The sequence below is a fragment of the Dicentrarchus labrax genome, unplaced genomic scaffold (assembly GCF_905237075.1).
Source record: "Dicentrarchus labrax unplaced genomic scaffold, dlabrax2021, whole genome shotgun sequence".
In the NCBI taxonomy this organism is placed as follows: Eukaryota; Metazoa; Chordata; class Actinopteri; family Moronidae; genus Dicentrarchus; species Dicentrarchus labrax.
In genome coordinates, this window is record NW_026136718.1 from 29,993,457 (window position 1) to 30,019,156 (window position 25,700).

The following is a 25,700-nucleotide window of genomic DNA, read 5'->3' on the forward strand; positions in this document are numbered from 1 at the left end:
AGCTCACTGCTATGAGGAGGCAGAAGGCAAGTGCCACAAAAAGAGCTGATTGGAGGGTGTCAGAGTTCCCACGAGTCTGGAAAACCTGGAAATTTAGAGGCGAGGTTTCCAGTCATGGAAACACCTAGAAAGATACACGGATAAAAGTAGATCAAATAAGGAAAAATAAAGGGATAAAAATAAATAAGGGAAAATAAATGGATTAAAATAAAAGAATGAGGAAAAATAATGGGACAAGAAGACAAACATTTAGAAATATATACAGAAAACATTTATATGCAATAATAAATTAAAAATATATAGAAATAAATGATTTCTTTTTATGCTTATAATTATTTATTTATATTTTGTTCAACTTTTTTTTATTTAGCCTGCTTATTCCTCCTTATATTACTTATTCTTTTACAGAGTTTTTCTTTTTTATCTATTCTTTTTTTATGAATGTGTGTGTGTGTGTGTGTGTGTGTGTGTGTGGGGGGGTGCTCTACATACACTCAACTTGTCATATGTATATTTTAGTTCTTCTCTATATGTACTAGTACTGTCTATATATATTTAGTGATATTATAATCATTAAATGAATCCATTTTTTCTATTGTAACTTACTGCCTTCCCTTTGGTTTTTTTTCTCCTTTTTTGTGAGGTTATTCTGTCACATCATGATTGTCCTGCGGGAGACATGTATGATTTGCCTGTATTTAATTGAACTAGAAAAAAAATTCCATGAGCTCAGAAAAAAAAAAAAACTGACCGGGTGAATTTATTCGAACACCTTTTATCAAGAAAACCATTTTACACCAAGAAGGAGAACAACCAACGCACCAGTTGGTGGCGGTCATGCACGATTTTGCTGTTTGCCAGCCAAAGGAGAGGCGGTGAAGAAGAGCAACCAACCGCTGAATTGAACCAGCGCTGTGTCCTGTTAGTTGGACACTTTTAGCATCGTTAGCAACGTTAGTAAATGATACACGTAACGTTATCGCTAAATGTTAAACAATGGGCGACGCTGCCCGCAACGTAGACCAAAGAAAGCCAAAGGAGATATGCCTGAAGGATATATGTTTCCGAGCTGTCAGGAAACATTTTGCTGCTCTGGGCATACAGGCTATTCTTGGTAAGTGGGGAATATTTAACAGCTAACTAACGTTACCATTTAGTTATGTCCCCATAACGTTAATTAACCTCAAAGAGCTCATTATAATTTAGGGGAATTAACTGTTAGCTAATAGTAGACGCTAACATGTCACAGTGTAACGTTACATCGCATCAGTTTACTTATTTAACGTTAGTTTATGGCGCTAGTAAATGTCCCAAAATGCCATTCAAGAGGTGTCCCCTGAAAACGGAGGGTTCGTCCTCATACCGTGTAACGTTACGTTTGCTTAAGAACTGAATTCTACTAGCAGGGGCGGAGCCACACGGTGGAAACATTTGGGGGTCTCGGCGGCTCACGGTACCGCAGTTCTGGGGTCTTGCTCTTCTACGGGGTCCCCCCCCTTTTAGCGTTACAGCAGCTCTAGCTATTAATTTCCAAGCCATTTGAGATAATAGATAGATAGAATGTAACTAGAGAATTCCTAAAGAAATTCTGATTGTGCCTTGCTCTGGCCCGTGACTCTGGCCCATACATTACTGACACTGCCGAGTAGTTTACAGTATGTGACCTCTACCATTGCTTTGGTATGTGACAGATCAAACTTTCAACGTGTGTGTGTTCATATGAGAGAACAAATAGAAATAGCAGCTTGTTGTTACGGTGATGACGTACGAAGGGCTGATTTGAGAGGGCAGAGAGGCAGGTCAGAGAGCAGAGAGAGTGCGTCTATATTTTACTATATTTTCTGTTTATCGTGTCCTCTCTTCTCTGTCCTTCACCATGACACACACATAATACACGGTTAATCAGCATTCTTACCTGTGTTTAATTCGGCGTACACGTAATCCACCAACCACCACGTATTTTAATAAAGAATCGTGTTTTTTCCATTTATTCCCACGATCTTCTCCCACTGAAATAGTGAGGCTGGTAACGAGTTGATGCGACAAAGTCGGCTAAAAAGTTTGTATTTATGTATTATATTGATGCCGAATTAACAAGAAGACTGTTGAGATATGATGAGTTTTTTTCTTGTGTTTCTACAGTTATGTGCTATTATATAAACAAATAATTGCTAATATATGGTATTTCTTAAATGGAGTTTGGCATAATATTGCCCTGGGATTATGCAGGAAGGGTCATGGTTGAATTAAAATTGCTAAAGTAACTAAATAAGTAATAACCACAATGATGGGAATAATAAGTATGTAGTACTGCTATCAATAACATGAATAACAATATTTATATTAATAAGTAATACATAATTAAGAAGGAATACTATTCTTAATGTGGAGTCATAGGCAGTGTAGATAGTTGAAACTTTTAGAAGTGTCCACCAGACCCCCTACCTCAGAGGTCTTCAACAGGGGGTCCGCGGAGGTACTGCAGGGGGGTCGTGAAAGTTTTGGTTGATTAGACATTTTTTTCATAATCCCCCCTCAATTTTTTCCACAAATTGAAATGTCTTTAAATACACATTAACATGAATCCAACACACTGTAGTGAACAGATAAATGGAGGCAGAACATGTCTTTCAGTCAGCAATGCACACATTCAGTGACACACAGGAGCTCTTTCAAGCTGGGCACCGGTTCATTCACAACACCTGTCCTATCAACGAGGAATCAGAATCAGAAATACTTTAATAATCCCAGGGGGAAATTGCTTTCGTTACATTACTCCATATGTAATAGACATACATATATTAAGAATATATATACAGTATAATTTAAAGTCACACTTTCAAATGTGCAAAAATGGCAAGTGTAAAGTGGTCGCAGGCTTCCTCTTCAGCAGAGGCACATAGCAGGGTGTTGGGTTTGCAGAGGGAGGGATGAAGATGATGATGTCGTGCAGGATCTCTCTCGGTAGATGATGTGGATGGAGTCCAACGGCAGCAGTTCATCATCCCGTCCACAGAGCAGTTCGCTCTCGGTACAATACCGGTCTGCCCGGTCGGTGTGGAGGACATGGACAGGGACGGTCCGTAATGTCTCAGTGAAACACATCAGATAAACTCCCGGTACTCTGCGGGGCTCCGCGTTAATGCCGTTAGTCATTCATCTTGTTGCTAGGAGACCGTACATTGACCATAACAAGAGAGGGGAGACTCGGTCCTTTAAAATGCTATCTTAGCCAAACTAAACCTCGATCCCGGGTTAGGGTTAGGGTAATTAATACAAAAAGTGTGTGTTCACAGCCAGGCTTTGGTTGTCGTGGCAACCAGGGGAGGCCACAGCACTTGAGACTCTTGAGAGAGACAGAAACATTTAAAATGAATCCCCTCGAACCATTGGCCAGGAACGACCAAAATGAAAACCGAAAAAACCGTGAGCATCGTCATCTTGTTGACCATAGGACTGCTGAGTTTCAGTGGCTAAAGTTAAAAAATGTGACCTCAGGAGATTGAGAAAGGAGAGGTTCAACAAGCTCCTCTCAAGATTTCTGCTCTACAATTTACATGGCATTAGATGGGGCCGTGAGAGGGTGTTGCTGGCACATCAGTGCGTTTCTCGCTCAAAATCGCCACGCAGCGCTTACTTCCTGTTGCCAGTAGGTGGCACTATCACTATGTCTTAATATTGTCATGTAGACGTGTTCAGGGCGGGACTCTTATAAAACACATGAAGTTTCATCAAGATTGGACCATGTACACTGAAGTTATGAGGACGTGTTCAGGGCGAGACTGTTACAGAATATATGAGGTTTATTGGAGATTGGACATTGCACACTGAAGTTATGAGTACTGTTTTATGGCTGAATTCAACAAGTCGTCACTGGCACGCGGTTTGACGTACACACAAAGAGCTTACAAATAGCTCAACTTTTCATCTACAGTTTGTATGACCACAGAATTCAAAATGGCCAACTTTGACGGCACGCCACAGACACGCCCTTCAATGTACAGTCACAAATAGCACAACTTTTAATCAGCAATGTTTTTTGACTGTACTGACCAATTTTGAAGTAGATCCGATAAATTCCCTAGGAGGAGTTCGTTCAAATACAACGCAAAAAAATGCTGAAAGTCTGAGAAATGCTGGCAGTGATATTACAGTTTGACATTCGATTCAACCTGGCCAACTTTGAGGGCGCACCGCGGACATGCCCTTCAATGTACTGTCACAAATAGCACAACTTTTAATCAGCAACATGTTTTGACTTTACCAAATTTAAAGCAGATCAGATAAATTGTCTCAGAGGAGTTCGTTCAAATACAACTCAAAAAAACCCGCTGAAAATCACCGGGAAGTTCAATGTGGCCGAATTTGACAGCACGCCACGGACACGCCGTTCAATGTACATGCACAAATAGCACAACTTTATCAGCACCATTTTTTGACTGTACTGACCAATTTTGAAGCAGATCCGATGAATTCCCTAGGAGGAGTTCCTTCAAATACAAGGCGAAAAGTTTGCCCGAAAGTGAATATGTAAATCAAAATGGACGACTTCCTGTGGGGTTTTGAGTATGGGTCCAAGAGGCTTTTTTGTACGTCTCGGCACTTTACACGTGCCTACCGAGTTTCGTACATATCGGTGAAAGGTGGCGCCAGGGCTGCTTTTTTAAAATCCTGTAGGGGGCGCTACAAACACGATTTTTGGTATGTGAGCTACAGGCACCAGTCTACACGTGCCCTGTGAATTTCATATTCATAACTATTACGGTCTCCGCACAGTGATTTACCATGCCACCAGAGCGCCACCTATTCCAACCATTTCCATGCCAGAGAGGTAGACCCACGTCTCAGCACTAAATCATCTGAAGTACCGGTAGCTTCAGGGACTGGAGGTGCTTGCATTTTCTCTCTACCATCACAACGCGCTGCTAAACTGTTGCAAGGAGGATGCTAGCGAGAGGTCATGTGATCACGTCATGTGATCACGTAGGCCCACTAGTCGTGTGACTGAATCCTGCCATGCTGTAGAGAGCGTTGCCGCACCGTGTATTAAGTGGATGTGAGGAGTTTCCGCGTGCGTTCCAATATTTTTGGCGAAGTAATTTAAATACTCGATAATGGAAATTTGCACATCGTCAAAACAACAATGACGATATTATCGCAAACGATATATATCGCCCACCTCCAGCTCCATTACAATCTTTGAGCCATTAACATTGCAGCAGACGTAGGTCTTAATCAGACGGTTGATTCTTCATTAATGACATTTAAAACAACACAGATAGGACGAGAACACTACTGCTTGTTGCTATTGGAGCAGTGCCATGATGGTTTGCTTCCATCAGTATGAACGGCACAAATCATGGAATCTGATCTTTTCAGTTCTGTTTTGGGCCACTTTCATATGTAGTCCAAATCAAACACTGGCCAGATTTTTTGTCATATCAGAATTCATGTGACTTACTCACTCTAGATAGACATTATTCATGCAGTTCACTTCAGGACTGTGACCTACAAATAATGTGAACAGCTAAAGAAAAAAATCTGATCAGAGCAATAAATCCAAATTGAGCACCAAGGCCTGCAGTGTGAACGCAGCCTTATTTTCACTCCCACCACCTAAAAAGAAGTGAAATAGTTCCTCATATAAAAACACATTTTAACATTCATGCATATGGATTATTGTCAGTTCCAACGCACTTAAAATATATTAAATATATATAAATTATATATATTATTGTCCTCCTGGTATCATAGCCTCACCCATTCATAGATGCTGTGGTGAGTTTTATTACTTACTGGTGGTGTGGGAATTTGTGTCCACTTTTAGACTGTCCTAACCAATCTTTTGTTACTTAGATCTTCCAGCGCCTCTCATTAAGGATCTTCTTCCGCACCTGACTATATGTCAGTTGGATGAGCTCCAGCCCACCCTAAATCAGAGAGGTAAGATCTGCAGTCGAAGTGCAAAGATGTTGTGTTGTATTTATGTCTTTTATTTCTTCATAGAGATGATGTAATCTTGTGTTTGCCTTCTCTTAGGGATATCAACTCGCTCTGGATGGGTTGGAATACTGCAGGACATGTGTGGACCTAACCATGTAGGCGGTCTAATGTCTTAAAAATCACATGTATAGTAACACCTAAAACCCAGGGGTAATATGTATCCTGTGTTACCTTTCAGGTCATAGACTTGCACACAGAAGAGGAGGCCAAACATGAAGTTATGAGAATGCTTTTTACTATTGTATTCTATGGCTTCACAAACAACTTCGTCAAACGAAACATCGCAAATTTAAACACGCCATCATTCCTGTGGGCTGCAGCGAAATGTATCAGACATTTTTTACTCACTACGAGCTTGCATAAGCCCCTTCAGAGTTTGACTGCTGAGCAGCGGCCCCTTCTAAACCTCTTAGAGAAGCGTATCAGGAGTGTTGGTGTGTCACAGTCCATTGATCTATCAAAGAGGAAAACACAGACTGCGCTGTATGTCCTCCATCGCCTACTAGACCACGGCGTGGCTAAAGAACTCGTCGTACATGTGCAATGTCCCGTTGTGCTGGCCTGGCTCCTACATGGAAGGGGTTCTCAGTATGTAAACCCAGAGCTGAAGAATGTAATGGGCAGCAAAAAGGCAAACTGTGTTTCACAAGCGGCTTCAGCCAGTGCAGACGAGGCCAGTTGCAGTTCAGGTGTTGAGACCAGGACTTCAGAAGATCAGGATGATGAAGTCACTCCATGCAAACAGTTAAAGTTGGATTCTGTGGCTGTGAAGGGAGAGGAGTCTGGAAAAGCAAAGCTGACTGTGGACCCGCACATTCTCTGTCAGAAATTTACTCCATGTGATGGTCCCTCAGTGGGGGCTTGTCCATGGGGACAGATCCATTGTCTGGAGATCAGGCAGTGTGGGTCCGACTCCCTTAGAGTGCTGAACTCTGCCCTGCCTACATTTTTCTGCCTTCGCTCTCTAACACTGCACAGCTTTTGTAAGTTTTTAATGTGGCATTAAGTTCAGGGGTGGTGGGTTCAGGGGTCCTTTTGGTTATAGAGTTTGTGCTTCCTTGCTGCCAGCAACATTGACAGATTGAAGTCTATGAATTTCCTCTAGCATGGTGACAGCTGAAAACACACCTGTGTGTATCCTTGAGAACTTATAACAGGAGAATCTAATGGCAAAAATACATAATATAATTTATTATATATGTTATACATTTAAAATATTCATAGATATGTTTTCATTAGTGTATAATCACTTGAAAATAAGAATCATTGTGTTTTTGTCCTCTTCTGGCAGATAGTTCCAGCAACCAAATCCTTAATTCACAGACGTAGAGAAAAAGAAAGAACAGCCGTTTCAGTTGCTGTGCTCAGTTGTTCACAGAGGGACACACATTCCTGGTGGCCAGAGCATTAGTAAACAAAGCACAGAGAGGCTCAGGGAGTGTGACGTCATTCTCTGCTTAGGACACCATAACTCCACTATACCTTTACATAGCTAATAGTTGTTTGCTACTATATTAAATATCTAATCTCATATATACATTAAATACATGGCATCTGTAAACAGTATTATTGTATTGATATACAGGATTATTTAACCTTCAAAGAATGGTTATGGTTTTTATGTTTGTTTGAGCAGTGATCTTCAGGGACTCGGATGTGTTGGGCCTGGCCAGGACCCTGAAGCAGCTGTCTGAGAGCTCCCACAGCTCCCTCACAGATCTGAGCATCAGTGTCCTGCCGTACACCGAGCTGGTGGAGATCCTGCTGGACGCGAGCCCCAATGTGACATCCCTGCACGTGGAAATCCAGACTCTGGTGTGGGGACAGCGCTTCACACCACATCATCCCAGGACTGCTGAGTCAGACATGTCAGGTGCTGTGAATCTTCTATCAAAGTGAAGTAACACTTAAAGTGAGCAGGTTTAAAGTGTAATGTACCTGTTGAAACGCTGACCTAGTCTAGTGCTAAGTAACACGGGGCCGGTTGCACAAAACCAACAACCTTCCGATTAGTGGACGACCCACTCTGCCTATGAGCCCAGTATGACTCTTAAAGCTTAATTTCTCCTTAGCTGAGGGACGCAGCTTTAAGGGAGTGTTGCACAGAATCCCTTAAAGCTGCAATAGATAATTAAAAAAAAATAAAATGTGCTGGAACTTTCTCTTTATCCTGACAGGTACTACATGACACAGATAATCTGTAAAAAAAACAAAAAAAAAAAGGAGCCCTGAGAATGAGTCTCAACAGTCAACTACCTTCAACCCAAAGCGTCTTTATATCGTTATCAGTTTTGATTGGTTGTTTTCGTTCAGGCCCGGTGGATTGTTGCAAATACCATTAGCAGCACTAGGGGATATAGTGAAAGTTTCAGAAAATATGACAAAGTTATTTTTATAAAAATGATCTACTGCAGCTTCAAAAGGTGTCCTTAGGAACAGAAAATATGAAGGCATTTACTAAATTAAGCGACTTTACAGTAGTACAATTCTACAGTTCTATGCAGACTGTTTGCTTACATTCTAGTTTAGCAAACTAACATGAATGACCCTTTATGTAACTCGCCTTCTCATTTAGAGTGTAACCTAATGTGCTATAAAAGTTTGAATTTGACAGGAATTATTCTATAAAATGTTTTTCTTTTATTAAGATCGATTAGGATTCAGTTTCTTTACTCTGGTTGCTAAGGTCTTTTGTGCAACAGTTTAACTAACTTTAATGGATTACCAAGTATGATCAAGATGAGTAGAAAACTATAAATAAAAGAATTGTAAGGAAACCTTAGCAGAAGGTGTTTTGTGTAACCAGTCCCTGGTCCTGTATGATCCTCATTACTGATCCTGTGTGAATTCACACTAAAACAGTGTTGTATACCAAATCAACCTAAGGTGACTGTATCCTTACTGTCTTTTTGCAGAGCTGCCCCTGGAGAAACTGACAGTCAAAGTAGCTGAGCTCCAAACAGACCTGCATGTGATCACATCGGTGCTGAGACGCTCTCCACGTCTCACCACACTTCACATAGCTGGGATGAGATTACCAACTGGCTCCTCTCAAAGCCAACTCCTCACCACTCTCATAGGTAAGGTGTGTCTCTGTAAGGGGTTCACCACAGTTTGAGTTCTAGGCCTTCTACACGGTGCACACAGAGCACCAGGGCACGTGTATAGAGGATTGTTAGTGGTTCAAAGTCAGTACTCGTAGTAGTCAGTTTTGAGGCCGATTCACATGTTTTTGTCTTGGGGCAGGTTTGGCTGATAAGAAGAAAAAAAAAGTATATAGAATAACACAAGCATTATCTTTTAAGTTCTGCTAAAATGCGGGTAACTTTTCATTGACTGCTCACCCAGACACTGATACTGTCCAATCTGTTGATCTGTGAACCAAACTGTAGCCTGTCCAATGCTGGACAAGGGCGCCCGGGTAGCTCAGTGGGTAGAGCTGGCGACCCATGTACCGAGGCTAAGTTCGAATCCAACCTGCAGCCCTTTGCTGAGTGTCATCCTCTCTCTCTGCCGCCCTTTCCTGTCTATCTTCAGCTGTCACTATCAATAAAGCCAATAAATACCCCCCAAAAAAAAAAATACTAAAAAATAAAAAAAAAAATTTTTATATAGTGAAAGATTCAGCAAATTTGAGACAGATAATCTGTGAAAAAAATCTAGTGCTCCTAATGTTTACAAGAATGCACCAGGCATGAACGAATACAACCAACCAACCAATTTCACAGACATCTGTCTCATGTACTACTGTCAGGATATAGTGAAGGTTTCAGCAACTATAACCAAAAGTGTATTTTTTAATTTTTTATTATTATTATTATAAATATATTATTATTATAAATATGTCACTTCGTCAGTTAACGCAGTGATAGAGAAGGGCTCCCTTAAGGAAAAAGGTTGAGAACCAGTGCTCTAAGTGCTGTCAGTAGTAACATGTTGTCACCTTTTAGAGTCAAATCACTTCTTGAGGAGTCTCAACCTGGAGGACGTGAAGCTGTCTGATTGTCTTCCTGAGATCCTAAAACTACTGAGAGCCTGCAGGTTGGAAGGTAAGAAAATTAGAATTACTGTAGGAGTAATGTTATAAGGAGTTCGGTCTAGACCTGCTCTCTTTAGAAAGTGTCCTGAGATAACTTCTGTTATGAATTGGCGCTATACAAATAAAATTGAATTGAATTGAATTGAATCAACACCTGTTATTAATGTTTATACAGAAAGTAAGAACAAAGTCAATTGATTTTCTTCCTTAAAATGAAACCACACTGGTGACAGTTTCTAGTCTAGAGTTGCTTTCAGCTCTGTGTTGTCTGAAGGCTTGCAGCTGTGTTTCAGGGTTTTTCCATGTCCAGTCTGTTTTAACTACACTGTGCCAGTTCAGTCTGCGATGCCGTGTATCTACTGCTCCCTCACAGCCAACCTGTGTCTTCCGCTCTGTTCCGCTCTGCAAAGTGGTGACCAGCCCTATAAATGTCTGAGTGATGAAGACCATTGGTCCTCAAGTGTTGGGGTTTTCCCATTGAACGATGCGCTTTCAAAATGAATAGGCTTGAAAGTTACGTAGTATAGCTCGAGATTCTATGACTATACATGCAGGCCCTAAGGCTATGGCTAGTGGGTTTGTCTTAGGAAGTTTGTCTTGCCACTGTTGCCAGGTGCTTGCTCATGATCAGTTTCAGCCATAACAGAGCAGCAAGCTGCTGAGGTCCTCCCAAAACCTTCCACCAGCAAACCATTGAGAAGCTTTAATTGTTATCGAAATGCAATGTGTTCGTTAGCATTGGCCATTTTATGAGTATATGGATAAACGACAAGCTTTTATATAATATACATATTGCTAATCTAATTAGGAAGATCAAAGTTGCTATATGTGTATGTAACTGCATGTTGCCTCCTCCCTTTTACAGGAACTTGATTCAGCTTTCAAGCTAAAACAAAAAAATGCTTAATGCATCTTTAAGAGCACTTAAGTGACATTATTAATTTTCCCAGTGTTCTTACCACCTGGAAAGGTGGGAAACAGAATGTAATCCATGTTTTATATCATTTGCACTCAGCCCAGCCCAGAGTGGAATTGTTTGCCATGTTTCCTCTCCCTCTCTAAGAGCTACGATTTAATGACTGCCGCCTTCTTGAGAAGTGGAGCGACAAGGAGGAGGGTTTGAAGCAGCTGGTGGCTGCTCTGAAGAGGGTGTCTTCTCTCCACACACTCAGCCTGGCTCAGAATCGACTAGGTAAGCACATGCCTTGCATCTTTCCACCAATACTGCAACAGGACTGTGAGCTGACAACCAGCAGGATCTAAACAACATTAAGCCAGCTGTGGTTGTTCTAATGTTGCTCTGTGTGTTGGATGTGTAAGGCAACTGTATGTACAAGTATTTTTGTTTACACAGTCTCTACGGAAAGGTGACCTGTATCTGTTCATTTGATCTATCTCTAACTCATGAATATGTATCAACAGCCAAGAACGTGTGTGTGCTGGCAGAGCTGTTCTCAGGATGCTCGCCAAACTCAGTGAGAAGACTCGACATCAGGTAAGAGCTGCTTCAACAGCCCCTCTGGGTTGCCCAAAAAAAAGGGGAAAAAAGCATTACTTTTCCAATGATGCATCATTTGTCCCATAATAACATGTTTTATCCAACACATTCAATTATTTTAATATGTGTCGTAATATACAGGTACAGCTCCAAAAATTTGAATATCGTGAAAAGGTTTAATGTTTTTTGTCAATCATTTTAGAAAGTGAAACTCGTATATTATATAGATTAATTACACAGAGTGAAATATTTCAAGCCTTTATTTCTTGTAATTTTGATGATTATGGCTTACAGCTAATGAAAACCCAAAACCCAGTGTCTCAGAAAATTAGAATATTACATAAGACCAATAAAAAAAGGATATTTTAAACACAAATGTCAGGCTTCTGAAAAGTATGTTCATTGCTATGCACCCAATACTTGGTCAGGGCTCCTTTTGCATGAATTACTGCATCAATGCAGCGTGGCATGGAGGTGATCAGCCTGTGGCACTGCTGAGGTGTTATGGAAGTCCATGTTGCTTTGATAGCGGTCTTCAGGTCATCTGCATTGTTGGGTCTGGTGTCTCTCCTCATTCTCTTGACAATAGCCCCTAGATTCTCTATGGGGTTCAGGTCAGGCGAGTTTGCTGATTGAACCAGCTTTTGGTACCTTTGGCAGTGTGTCCTGCTGGAAAATGAAATCAGCGTCTCCATGAAGCTTGTCAGCAGAAGGAAGCATGGAGTGCTCTAAAATGTCCTGGGAGATGGCTGTGTTGACTTTGGACTTATAAAACACAGTGGACCAACACCAGCAGATGACATGGCTCCCCAAATGATCACTGAGTGTGGAAACTTCACACTGGACTAAAAGCAACGTGGATTCTGTGCCTCTCCACTCTTCCTCCAGACTCTGGGACCTTGATTTCCAAATGAAACGCAAACTTCACTTTCATCTGAAAAGAGGACTTTGAACCACTGAGCAACAGTCCAGTTCTTTTTCTCCTCAGCCCAGGTAAGACGCTTCTGACGTTGTCTCCGGTTCATGCGACAGTTGTAGCTCATGTCCTGGATACGTCTGTGCATAGTGGCTCTTGATGCACTGACTCCAGCCTCAGTCCACTCCTTTTAAATCTCCCCGAATTCTTGAATGGGTGTTGCTTCACGATCCTCTCAAGGTTATCCCTGTTGCTGGTGCACCTTTTTCTACCACACTTTTTCCTTCCACTTAACTTTCTATGAATATGCTTGGATACAGCACTCTGAACAGCCAGCTTCTTTAGCAATGACCTCTTGTGGCTTACCCTCCTTGTGGAGGGTGGCAATGTCTGTCTTCTGGACATCTGTCAAGTCAGCAGTCTTCCCCATGATTGTGTAGCCTACTGACCCAGACTGAGAGACCGTTAAAGGCTCAGGAAACCTTTGCAGGTGTTTTGAGTTAATTAACTGAGTCTACAATATTGAACTATTACTAATATTCAAATTTTCTGAGATACTGAGTTTTGGGTTTTCATTAGCTGTAAGCCATAATCATCAAAGTTAAAAGAAATAAAGGCTTGAAATATTTTACTCTGTGTGTAATGAATCTATAGAATATGAGTTTCACTTTCTAAAATGATTGACAAAAAAATACTTTTTAACGATAATCACATTTTTTTGAGCTGTACCTGTATGAGGGCTGCACGATTTTGGAGAAAAGGTCAATATTGCAAATTGCGACTGTCATATAATGGTACTTGATAGAAATTTGTCTTGTTTCCGTGTGATGTGGCGACTTTTACTTTGCCTGTTTTACACAGTACCTCTTTCTGCTCAATGTTGCTGAGGTCGTGTTTCTTTTGGCCACCAATAAGGCGTGCATAATGGTCAGGGTGCGGTGCAAACAGAGAAAAGAGTGTCACGCTCATAGCGCACCTTTTTATTTGATTAAATCGCACCCTTTTGTGGTTAAGTAAATCGCACAGGGTGACATCACGATTACAATTGCAATTAAATTAATTGTCCAGCACTATAATATTTACACATTCTGGATAAATTGAAAATGTAAGGGCCACAATAAACAACACATAGTATTGTTCAAAGCATGAGGCAATAAGATTACAGATTGACTGAAAAAAACCTAAAAACAATGTTGGCGTGTGTCACTCACAGCACTAGAGCCTTCATCCTAGGTCTTTAGGAATGAAAGTGCCATCCCTACAAAGTTATTGACCAGAAAACTTTGTGCATATTCCACATGAAGATACCGCTTGTGACCTATACTTAATCCCACCATCATTAAATTCAGAGCTGTGTAAGACAAAATATACAAGCTGTCAAAAGCAAAACTTTGTTTACTGCAGTTTTCCTACGATTGTAATGTTATATTTAACATTTATTTGCTTTTTTAACTCTTTAAAAATAATAATACAATAATTGGAAATTCCTTCCTTACACTAGTCTTTTAGTACATTCTTACAGTACATATTTAAGCAAGTATTTCAGTGTTATGCTACTTTGAAATGCTCACTATATTTCAGAAGGAAATATTTAAGTTTTTATTATTTTATGTTCTAGTTACTTTGCAAATGTGAGATTTACATATATGATTAGCTTATAAAATATGATGCATTGTTATAGATTTAACTACCAAACAGTATAGACAGTAGTTCACGTGGTACAACATTAAAATGCTTATCCTATTCTGCTTAATAAGTACTTTTTATACTTGTATTTGGTGTATTTGTCTGATAATGGTCCTGTACTTGTACTCAAAGGTCCAGTGTGTAAGATTCTGTGGCATCTAGCAGTGTAGTTGCAGACTGCATCTCCCTTGTTTGAAAAACTTTGCAAATCGTACAAAAAACACCCATATCTAGAGCCAGCATTTAGTTTGTCCCTTCTGGGCTACTGTCGAAAACACTGGCCCTTTGATTTAAATCTCGAGTACAGGACTTTTACTGGTAACTTCCACCACTGGTATTCAGTGTATAGTAAGGTTTTTCTATTAAACGTGCTGCCTTTCGTCCTGAACAGCTCCAACTTCATCCAGCCTGCTGAGCTGCTGGAGTTTGCCAAGAGATTGAGGACCCATCGTCCCCCACACCAGTTGACCCTTGACCTTAGGAAAAATCCAGGGGATCGAGACCCTGACACATGGAAAACTGCAATAAAGAGGCTCCGTCCATTCTGTGTTCTACTGGTTGAAGGATGGGTATCAACCAACACAATGGCCGACCACATCAGCAATATGTGAAAGCTAGACGAAAGGTGGATGTAAAAAGTTCATGCAAGTTTGTCATGTTTCTCTTTGACAGAGAAGAGCGACAGATTAGATAGATAAGATTCCAATGACAATTTTCACTGTTCAATAAAACCCCTTAAAATGTCATCAAAACCAGTCACTTCTCCACTATTCATCTGATGTACAATTGTTTTGTGTCTCATGTTTTCACCATGTCTAAATACACAACTTCCATTCTGTCTGAATCGCAGTCTATAGTGCAACATGTGAGAGTACATACTGTACTGTACTGAGTATACAGATAGACAGCAGAGGAGTGGGTGAAGCTGTAGGAGTGGTTTTAAAGGTTCTCACAGACATGATCAGAATTACAGTTATGGTAGAACATACATTGTTTAGCTTTGCAATTGCTTGTTTGCACATGATGTCAGGCATTGTGAGTGCGGTCTGCACCACAGGAACTGTTTTGCGTCGTTTGCGTTATATCTATTGATCAAACTGAGAAACCAAAAGGAGCTTTCATAGAGTACTAAAAGTTGTTCGTAACGGGGGAAAAAATGGACAGAAAAAAACGTCTCAAGTTCTTCTGTGGGCATGGCAGAAGCAAAATCAATACATGTTTACTCTATATTTAGAAAATTCTCACATTACCTTCTGCGCATCTGAGATCCCTGAAGGGAACTGAAGCAGTTACGTCCATCTATGCTCTCTAGAGGCCACCAGACTGGCTTTGGTGTTTTAATACTTTAGTTTGGATCACCAAAGTCACACAGTAACACTAACCTATCAAACGGGGCAGCGATAGGCCATCAACTCCCGTGTTCTTCAGGGTTTTTTAATTAAAGGAGTCTGGTGACTTTGAAGAAAGCCATATTACCTCTTCAGTTCCTCGTTGAGTGGCAAAGTCTTTCCTTTCAGTAGAAAAATGGCTCCTCTTCAGTAGAATCACACTTCACTAGTTCCATTTGTGTTAAATCATTGAATTTGTTCCCTTGTAACCGAATGCACCAAGGCACAGTTGGAAAGTAAAAGAGCATCCTGTCTTAGTTTGAATTTGAATCATTTATTAAACCAACGTCCGTTACACTTCCAGAGTCTTCCCTTGGACAGAGTGTGAGTGACAGTGGACATTAAGATACAACTGAAAAACCTGGAGGATTGACATCGAGGTGAAGAGCAGTTTCACAGCAGCTGTCTCACACCTTCTCTTCATTGTCATTTTCTTTACATTAGACAAACAGCATCGACAGCGACTACCAATTCATCATTAGTAGGAACCAAGTAGAAAAAACAATCAGAAAAACGGATTAAAAAGAGCTTAATCTTTTTCTTAGTGGATTTTTTAAAGCTAAATACTGTAACACTTATGTTCTTTAAATTCTGTTTTGTTTTCCTTGTATATTCTCATATTTTAGTAAATTCAAGTCAAAGAGAGTGAAGACCCTATGTCTGCATGCTAACTGGTTGATTTGCTGGGTCTATCTACAACCATCTGTTACATAAAACAAAGACACTCTCACAAACACACACCACATACACACTCATACACACATTTCAGCCTGCCCTGGCTATCTCCTCATTTACTAATTGCTTTTACAGGAAATAAAATGAAAACATTTGGCGAAATTCATACCTCATAAAGAAGTCAGTTGTCAAATGAGGGACAGGTTGAGTGATTCTGATTGTGAGATTTGTGATCCTTTTCTGTTTTTTTCTCTTAAGAGTCACTCCAAACCTGGAGTATTTCCCTACTGTGTGCAGGAACCAAACTGATTGCGACTGACTGTCTGCAAGCTTAAAGCAAAGTGCTAGTCTGATCGTCAAACAGTCTGAAACGACTTTCCTGCACACCTCCCTGACACCGAGGGGCTTTGTCTGACCATTATTAGCTATAATAATGGTTTGTCTTAGCTAGAAGGTAGGTGAGGTTAAAAAAAGTCGACTGAACTACAGCCTTGATTCTCTGCCCAAATCTAATTGGACACAACCCACCGGGCTCAGAGAGAATTCCATTCTTTAAATCTATATATATTCAACATTTTATTAATAATGCATACAACTGTAATTAGTGAGTGAATTTGTTATTAGTTTAGATAATTTGCACTATATAATATGCAGATTGTAGTTTACTTTAGCGTGTAATTAACTAAATAAATAAATCATTTAAAGCATAAATCCGGGTTTGAGTCGGGCTCTGGCCCAAAAGTACCTCCATGGTTTGGGCTTGGTTCGGGCTTGCACAGAATCTTTTCAGGCTCAGGTCCAATCAAAGCCCTATGTTGAACATGTCTGTTAAACTCACATTCTTCAGTCTTCCAAACGTGTGCGCTGTTATATTGTACAGTTCCTCATGTCTCCTACCTCTATAGAATGGCAGGATTTCTGGTGCGCTCCAGTGTGGCCATTCAGAACAAAACACTTTTGTTCGGATGACTTACTTTGAAATTTAAGTCAGCAAACAAGAATGTTTCCTGAAATGTGGGGGACTACTCGTTTTAAACCATCTTGCAACTGCCTTAACCATCCTAATATTTTCTTAGCCCTTTTTCTGTAGATTACATAAATTATCCATCAGTAAGTAAGTTAAATTCCCACTGTATTATTGCCACACTCTCCAGTTTTCTGTCTAAAAATACAATGTATGCAAACACTGAATATGTATTCCAGATTACTAGTAGGACATCGACATAATGTCTCTGTTGCACTCAGCAGAAAGGTGGCTGATCTCAGGTGGTTCCACAGGGAGGACTGGATTGATCACTGACCTCTGCATCTCATAATCTCAATGAGGCATGTAGGAATGTTTCTCTGCAGATTTCTGTTTTTTCCAGACAAAGGTCAAACTTTCCCTCCAGACAAATAACTTCTTTCATCAGTATGAATCTACAGTTACAGATATCGGGGCTTAAAAACACTTTCTGGTACTTGAATGGATGTTCGGAGATGGGGATTAAATTGCGACTTTTAGACCTCTATCAATGTGAGGAAAAGTTACACTTAAACAAGACTTTAAAAAAAGAGAAAATTCAACAACCCCCCACCCTTTTACAATAACTTCCACAGTAAACTTCCACTGTTACATATGGTGCCTTTTCCTCTCTTGTTTCTCTATATACTTATTTTTACATAGTCTGTACAGTGTCAATGTACATGTAATCTATGTGGAGTGTGTATGTCTGAGTGAGTGAGCGGCACGTCACACACAGCGACACTCAGTCTCTTCATGAAGAAAAAGGTTTAGACAAGATTAACTGTGAGTGTTATCTGGACCTTTAAGGTGGAAGTCAGTGTGTTTCCAGGATGGTCCGTGTGTGTGTCTCCATGGACCATTCACAATCATCCTTTCAGTTGTGTCACAAAAGAATCCAAATGAATCAAACTGGTACAGCAAGATTTACAGTCATACATTAACACGTATGTGCCCTACCATATTGAAAACTATACTCGATCTACACAATCATACACGCATGTGCCGTAACAAAAACACACATACCGCCTACAATACAATATTTTGAGAAGGCATTAAGGAAATCTCCTCAAATAAATATAAATAAATTAAATCATATAAAAAGGGTTAAAAACAGAAATTCAGTTAAATACAGCAAAAATCTCAAATGAATACAATAAACAACAGTACTGGCTCATAGACAAAGACCATATGGATGCATGAGATGGGTACATTTTTGTAAACAATGGTGGACGGACAGACAGACAGACAAGCACGCAGGTAGACACATTCACAAATCATTAGTGAGCAGAAAGGCTTGTTGGGGTTCAGTGGTGGGTCGGGTCGGGTGGGGGAGGTGTTTAAATATTATGGTTGGGGCCTTATTGGCAGTGCTGCATCCATACTACTGTTATCCGTGGCTCACGGGTTCAGGAGGGCTGTTTTCAATAGCTAAAGTGACTGGACAGCACCAAATACTGTGGCAGGTGGACAGACACGACCAGATTTCTACAGATTAACGCAAACGATACAAGATACAGGATACTGTTTGCATGTTACAACCAAGGATAGGCGTTCATCTGTCATGGAACCAAGGCAGGAGTCACTGGCTGATGTCCTTTGTTGGTTCAGCCATTAAGTACCAACTAAACTGATTACAACGTGGACACCAAAATCCACCTGTACCATAGATTGATGAATTGTCACTACCTCAGCAAACTTAATCAGGATAGAGGCATAGCAGTGCGTAACCATGGAACTGTCTACGTTTAGATAGCAATTAACTCGTTTTTGGGAACTGTCTGTGTCTTGGTCTTAGAACTTTGACCCAGTTCATTAAAGTTAATTGTAATATGTTTGTTGCCTAAAAATCAGTTCAGTTGATTTGTGCTAAGACACTTTGTTGACAAGTTGTTGGCCGCTAGCCAAAATTAGCATGCCGATTAATATCACAGTTAATGTGAACTATGGATGTACCAAGCTAGTAGAAGTGTAGCCGATAACTTTTGCAATAGCATTTGCAGTGCTAACAGTAACCCTCTCGTCCAAATATGGCACTTCTCCCTCCAGAAAACCAAGATGTGACAGCCAAAATGCCAAACTCGAGGCTTCACAACGGTAGTCCACAAACCAGTGGGTGACATCACAGTGGCTACATCCACTTCTTTTCTTTGAGGGAAACTAAATGTAATGACTTTTTAAGATCTGCACATACCCTGAATGATATAACCAATGGTCCTCACACAGAGTGACAACCTACTTTTAAAATAAGATGTGTTCAGTATGTTTTGTTCACTTCATACTTAAAATCTTAAGAATGGTACTAACAATCGGAACTGCTAATGTGTCTATAAACCCACATAGTGGACGTATTCGAGACTTGAACACATCTAGAGGTTTAGTGTCCAAGTCCTCCTCACTTGATGGCTAAGTGGCCAAAAGAGCAATCACCTTATCACTGTTTTCCTTTACAGCCATACATGTTTAATGTTTAAGTTATTTTTCACCCTCATGTTTTGTCTTTAAGGTTTCTATTCCATTGAGACAGCACAAGTTTGCCATTTTGAGGCAGGATAACAAACGGAGGAGTAAAGAGCCTCTGTGTTGAGCTGTCAGCTCATTGTTGTGGCAGTGTAAAACACGGGCCGAAACTGTTGGACAAAGCTTCACCTTTCCGTCTTGTGTCTGAGGCATTAATCTAGCAGGATCTATCTGATAAAGTACTGATGCAATGGTGCAGTTATGCTCGATATCTGTATGTGAAAGATTTTAACCCCTGTGGCAGAATGTGTGTGTATGTGTTTAAATGAATGCATCATTCAGCTAGTTCTTGCTTTGTGTTAGATGGCATTGTACACTGGAATCCCGAACAAGCAATAGGGTGGAATCCTGGGGTAAGACTTAGTACTGTATGTAAGTGTGTGCATGTACTGATATGTGCGTAACGTGTGTTTCTAAGTCCCGCCCCTTTTCGCTCTGTGCTCCAATAACAGTTGAGCAAGCCTTGGTTAGAACCTATATGCTATGTACTAGGCTCGTCTATGTTAAAAAGGCAGTAACATGGGGTGCCCGGTTAGCTCGGGGGAGTTTTCACATCATGATTGACAGTTGAGCCCTGCTCAGGATTGAGTCAACAGAGTGTATGGGCGGGACATCACCAGCTGTTGTCACTATCATCCTAACCAGTTTCACTCCTCATGCCTAAACCTAACCAACCAAATCAAGGAAGGCAGTGAGTACTAGCAACAACAACAAAAAAAATTAAAAAGAGAAAGCTGACCAAGGTTCTGCATAGAGCAAAAAGGGTGGGGTTTAGGAAAGGTGAATTTGTGTGTGATTTTATGTGTGCATAAGCAGGGGAAACAGAAAAATAAGTTCATATAAAACAAAGACACTGGGTTTAAAATAAGAGTGTGACAATAGAATGAATAAATCCAACGAAATGATGAGATCCCTGCTAATTCCTTCATACTGTATTAATGTATGTGAAGGCACATACAGTACAGTTATATGAAAACCTTGGACCTGCTATACTGGTGTTTTTCTATGTAAATGTCAGTTAAAGGACTACCTACAGAAATAGAAAAAACAGCTGGTTGAACTGAAAATGTACAGTGGAAAAACCTAAAGCAGTTTTTTTGTTAGTTCCAGAAAAGTAAACATGTTGGAGAGGCAAGGTATTCACCCAGCAGCAACAATATGTGTGTATGGTGTTCCTGTGCTGGGGGACTGTGAGAGGGGCCTGTCATGGAGGGGCTTAAAGGGAGGGTAGGGGAGGCTGGGGGTAAGGTATGGAAGTTTGTGTGTGTGTGTGTGTGTGTGTGTGTGTGTGTGTATATGTGTGTGTGTGTGTGTGTATGTGTGTGTGCGTGCATGCGTGCGTGTGTGCGCACGTGTGTGTGTATGTGTGTGTGTGGTGGGGGGGCTATAGGATTCCATCCATGAAGCTGGTGTCCAGCCGCTGGATGAGCACCCGGATGAAGGACATCTCCTTGCGGGTGTTCTCAAAGATCACCCTGGGGTCGTCGGACTGGCAGCGCAGGCAGTTGGGAGCCATGACCATGGCCAGGTTGTTCACATCCATCTTAGTTATGGCCACATTGGCAGGCTGGGCAAATACCTGGACACCAACACAAAGCATAGCACAATATTCTAAATTCAAAATTCTATTCACCTTGGGACCCACATATTCCCATGGTCACCCACTTTTATAGAATTAAAACGACGCAAATGTGTAATGTAAGCTATGAACACATACACATTGTCATCATGACCTTTAACTTAACTTAAAATATACAAATATTTCCATTCCTGCATTCGGAGAGGTCAAGTACATTCTGCAGGTTTGGTTCGTCTGTTCTGGGTTACTGTAGAAACATAGCAGACTTGTTGGAAGGTGACCTCCAGCAGCTCATTCTAAGGTAACAAGAACACACCGATTCTTATTTTTAGGTGACTATACATTAATAAAACATACCTATGAATATTATATTCAATCTCTGCCAGTAGATCCTCCTCAATGTTACACACTGGACCTTTAAAGGCTTTAAACTGTTGATTTAGGATAAGTGTTTGTGTGTGTGTGTGTGTGTGTGTGTGTGTGTGTGTGTGTGTACCTGTAGGAAGCGGATGAGGTAGCAGAGCACCAGTTTGTTGATGTGTGGCAGGCCCAGCACCACATTGACGGCTGCCTCTGGGTTGTCATAGTGACTGATACACTCTTCATAAAACTCATGAGGGATCAAAGGCTCCTCCAGCTCCCTGTACCAGAGCTTCAGCAGAGACGCTGGGGACACAGAGACAGGGACGGGGGGAGACCTCCATGATAAACACATTTAAAAGCTGTTTAAGAGCTCACATGAGCTCAACTGATCATCTTGTTTGGACTACAGAGAGTTAGTGTGTCATGTCACACACTGCTGTCATATACAGGAAGTATATGACAGCAGTGTGAAACCAGAACCAGGTCCACAGAAGACCAGCAGTAACCTGTGTGTGTGTGTTTACCTGGGATGTGTGGGTCTTCCAGTCCTGTGGGTATTTTCCATTGATCCACTTGCAGCTTGAGGGCATTGACTTCATCTATGTCCCCCGGTACCCTGGAGGTCAAAGGTCACAGGCTGGTTACACTTTCCCTCATCTTCTCTGTATCTTGTACGCCCTGGTTTCTACATAGTTGTTGTGTATAACTACTACTCAAAATTAAAACATTAATAGGCAACTATTTTGATAATAGTGGCTCACAGGCAGAGCGGGTCGTCCACTAATCGGAAGGTTGTTGGTTCGATCCCCGGCTCCTCCCACCACATGTCAAAGTATCCTTGAGCAAGATACTGAACCCCAAATTGCTCCTGATGCTGTGCATCGGTGTGTGAATGTGTATGAATGTTAGTTTCTGTTCGATGGACTTTGCCATCACTGAGTGAATGTGTGTGAAAGGGTGAATGTGGCACGTAGTGTAAAAGAGCTTTGAGTGGTCGGAAGACTAGAAAGGGTTAGGGTTAGTACAAGTACAGGTCCATTTACCATTTACCATACTCAATTAATCAGTGTGAATATTTTCAGTGTGTCTTTCGTCCTCTATGACATCAAACTAAACAACTACTAAACAACTGATAATGAAAATGAGCTACATACAGCATGTGATCAAAAAGAAATTAAATTAAAACTAAATGTCTCGTCATTCTATGTTTGTACATGAAATATCCAGACAGATTTATTAGTGGATTTAGAGTCAAGGTGACTCTTATGGTTATTAGTTAAGGCTTCAACAGCAAAGTAAGTTTTGATGTGAGAAACCAGAAACCAGATTATTACTTTCCAAAGTGAAATCTGATTTTCATTATAACAAAGCATTACCTTCATACTCTGTTCACAGTCCTCCTGCTCTCTCCTCTCACTCACCTGAAGATGCCTTCTGTCTGGTCACCATTGAGACCCAGAACCTCTTCAGAAAGGCGAGTCTGCACCCAGGGCAGCTGGCTGTCAGGATACCGCTCCTTCTGGAGCGCCATCACCTCTTCCAGGGAGGAGCCAAACATGGAGGGACTGAAGATGGCATTCCTGGCGTGATTGATCTCCTCCAGACAGGGTTTCTGCAGGCCCTGGAGAGACACACACACACACACACACACACAGGAGTCAAAGCTATAACATGTATAACATTTCCACATTAAAATATCTATAAACTCTAGCTCTATGTTCTATATGTAGTTGAGTTGTTTACTTGCATTATTCCAAATGTTTCCAACAAAGTTCAAACTCAGAGAAATCTGTCATTTCATATCTCCGTTGTGGTTGTCTGCCAGAAGCTGTCATACATTGACTGTTGATCCAGTTTGAAGCCACATTGTTACCATCCACTGTTTAGATCTTGGTGCTTTTTAACTCTAGATTTGAACCGGATGAAGGATTTTAGTCATTGGACGCTGAGCTAACGTTAGCATTAGCTCGGCTCGCAGCCCCTCCGGGACGTCCTTTGTCTGCCCAACAGCGTGGGAGATTGTTAAGGTGGAACTGCTTTATTCAGTGTGTTTAGTGGTTTTAATCAGTGAGTCTGTTTGTGTTGGAGAGGAGGAGACCTCTGTGGATCATTGGGCTCCCGGTAGAAACCTCCTGAACCATGAACACTGAAGGAATCCTAACCAGGAGAAGCTGAGTGCAATGACAGCAATGGTGGTAAAGGCAACAACTCCTATGATTATCATGTTATTATTTTAATGTGAGAGACCCCCTAACAACAGAAATTACAGACTGTATGTTCAGTGTTAAAACAGCAGGGCAGATGAATGACAGCTTGAGTGCTTGAAGGGTGTGGGCCAGAAACCAGTGGGCGGAGGGGTCACTCAGATATTCTCTCAGTGAGACAAATCCATTCACAGGATTCACAGCTCATTAACATGCTGTTAGAGGTTAGCAGGTTAACACCAGTCAAACACTGCGGAGTCCTCAGAGTGACAAACGATCTCTGTCAGTGACCTGCTGAGAGCCTGGCACTACAAAGTGCTAACCGCTACACAGGCTCTGAGCCAAGCTGCTGCCTGCCAACACACTCACACTCAAAAAAAAAAAAACAACACACACACACACACACACACACACACACACACACACACACACACACACACACACAAAAATACACTTATGTGACATGTAATGCCAAAACCATGGGCATTAGTGTGCTGGTATTACTGCCTTAACTCTTCTGCTTTTCAGGCCACATTTTTGGCCTAGCTTGGAGTCTGCTTTTTGGTTCTTTCTGAAGGTGTTGATGAGGTTAAGTTTGAACTTGCAGGACAGGCAAGGCCAGTTCTACCACACCAAACTAGGAACTAAAAAAATAAATAAAAAAACATAAAATAACCTGGTTGCATAAGTGTGCACACCCTCTTTTAACTGGGGATGTGGCTGTGTTCAGAATTGACCAATCACATTCAAACTCATGTTAAATAGTAGTCAGTACACATCTGCCATCATTTAAAGTGACTCTGATTAATCCCAATCCAAAACATCAGAGGAATCTCATTGTTAAAAGGTATCAGTCAGGAGAAGGGTACAAAAGAAATTCCAAGGCATTAGATATACCATGGAACACAGTCATCATCAAGTGAAGAAAATACGGCACAACAGTGACCTTACCAAGAACTGGATGTCCCTCCAAAATTGATGAAAAGACGAGAAGAAAACTGGTCAGGGAGGCTTCAAAGAGGCCTACAGCAACATTAAAGGAGCTGCAGGAATTTCTGGCAAGTACTGGCTGTGTACTATATGTGACAACAATCTCCAGTATTCTTCATACGTTTGGGCTATGGGGCCACCCTGCCCCATAGCCCATAGCGAGATGGAAGCCTTTTCTTTCAAAGAAAAACATCCATGCCCGGCTAAATTTTGCAAAAAATACATGAAGTCTCCCAAAAGCATGTGGGAAAATGTGTTATGGTCTGATGAAACTAAGTTTGAACTTTTTCGCCATAATTCCAAAAGGTATGTTTGGCGCAAAAACAACACTGCACATCATCCAAAGAACACCATACCAACAGTGAAGCATGGTGGTGGCAGCATCATGCTTTGGGGCTGTTTTTCTTCAGCTGGAACCGGGGCCTTAATCAAGGTGGAAGGAATTATGAACAGTTCCAAATATCAGTCAGTTTTGGCACAAAACCTTCAGGCTCTGCGTTAGAAAGCTGAAGATAAAGAGGAATTTCACCTTTCAGCACGACAATGACCCAAAGCATACATCCATATCAACAAAAGCATGGCTTCACCAGAAGATCAACGTTTTGGAATGGCCCAGCCAGACCCCAGACCTGAATCTGTGAGGTGATCTGAAGAGGGCTGTACACAGGCGATGCCCTCGCAATCTGACAGATTTAGAGCGCTTTTGTAAAGAAGAGTAGGCAAATATTGCCAAGTCAAGATGTGCCATGCTAACTGACTCCTACCCAAAAAGACTGAGTTCTGTAATAAAATCAAAAGGTGCTTCAACAAAGTATTAGTTTAAGGGTGTGCACTTT

The 25,700-nt window shown here is 41.1% G+C and overlaps 2 protein-coding genes and 1 long non-coding RNA gene across 6 annotated transcripts in view; 2 read left to right on the forward strand and 1 right to left on the reverse strand.

The window, feature by feature from the left end:
• The window catches only part of LOC127350851 (uncharacterized), a 40,139-nt gene extending 16,759 nt beyond the window's left edge, over positions 1-23,380 (forward strand). Inside the window, exon 2 of the long non-coding RNA XR_007880662.1 lies at positions 22,704-23,380. This is a non-coding gene — a long non-coding RNA (uncharacterized LOC127350851). The remainder of the gene's footprint in view (positions 1-22,703) is intronic.
• Positions 869-14,897, forward strand: lrrc41 (leucine rich repeat containing 41). Of its 2 annotated transcripts, XM_051377808.1 has the most exons (10): positions 872-1,114; positions 5,857-5,943; positions 6,040-6,098; positions 6,182-6,986; positions 7,640-7,876; positions 8,919-9,083; positions 9,954-10,052; positions 11,106-11,234; positions 11,465-11,537; positions 14,534-14,897. In XM_051377808.1, exons 1-10 carry the CDS (start codon positions 997-999, stop codon positions 14,751-14,753), a joined length of 1,992 nt encoding a protein of 663 aa, XP_051233768.1. In that variant the 5' UTR covers positions 872-996; the 3' UTR covers positions 14,754-14,897. The 2 variants fall into 2 exon arrangements, 1 of the variants encoding a protein (XP_051233768.1); XR_007880631.1 differs by lacking the exon at positions 14,534-14,897 and having other exon boundaries at positions 869-1,114; positions 11,058-11,234; positions 11,465-11,485.
• The window catches only part of arhgap39 (Rho GTPase activating protein 39), a 120,459-nt gene continuing 110,543 nt past the window's right edge, over positions 15,785-25,700 (reverse strand). The window contains exons 8-11 of one of the 3 annotated variants that reach the window (XM_051377774.1): positions 23,092-23,291; positions 22,195-22,286; positions 21,804-21,973; positions 15,785-21,307 (exon numbers count right to left, since the gene is read on the reverse strand). In XM_051377774.1, the coding sequence (XP_051233734.1) occupies positions 21,113-21,307; positions 21,804-21,973; positions 22,195-22,286; positions 23,092-23,291 (657 nt within the window). In that variant the 3' untranslated portion in view covers positions 15,785-21,112. The other 2 variants (XM_051377776.1, XM_051377775.1) reach the window with 2 other exon arrangements.

Coding starts and splice junctions, on each gene's coding strand:
- lrrc41 (XM_051377808.1), top strand. CDS start 997: ATGGGCGACGCTGCCCGCAACGTAGACCAAAGAAAGCCAAAGGAGATA. Junction 6,987..7,639: donor TCTAACACTGCACAGCTTTT/GTAAGTTTTTAA, acceptor TTGTTTGAGCAG/TGATCTTCAGGGACTCGGAT. Junction 10,053..11,105: donor GAGAGCCTGCAGGTTGGAAG/GTAAGAAAATTA, acceptor TCCCTCTCTAAG/AGCTACGATTTAATGACTGC.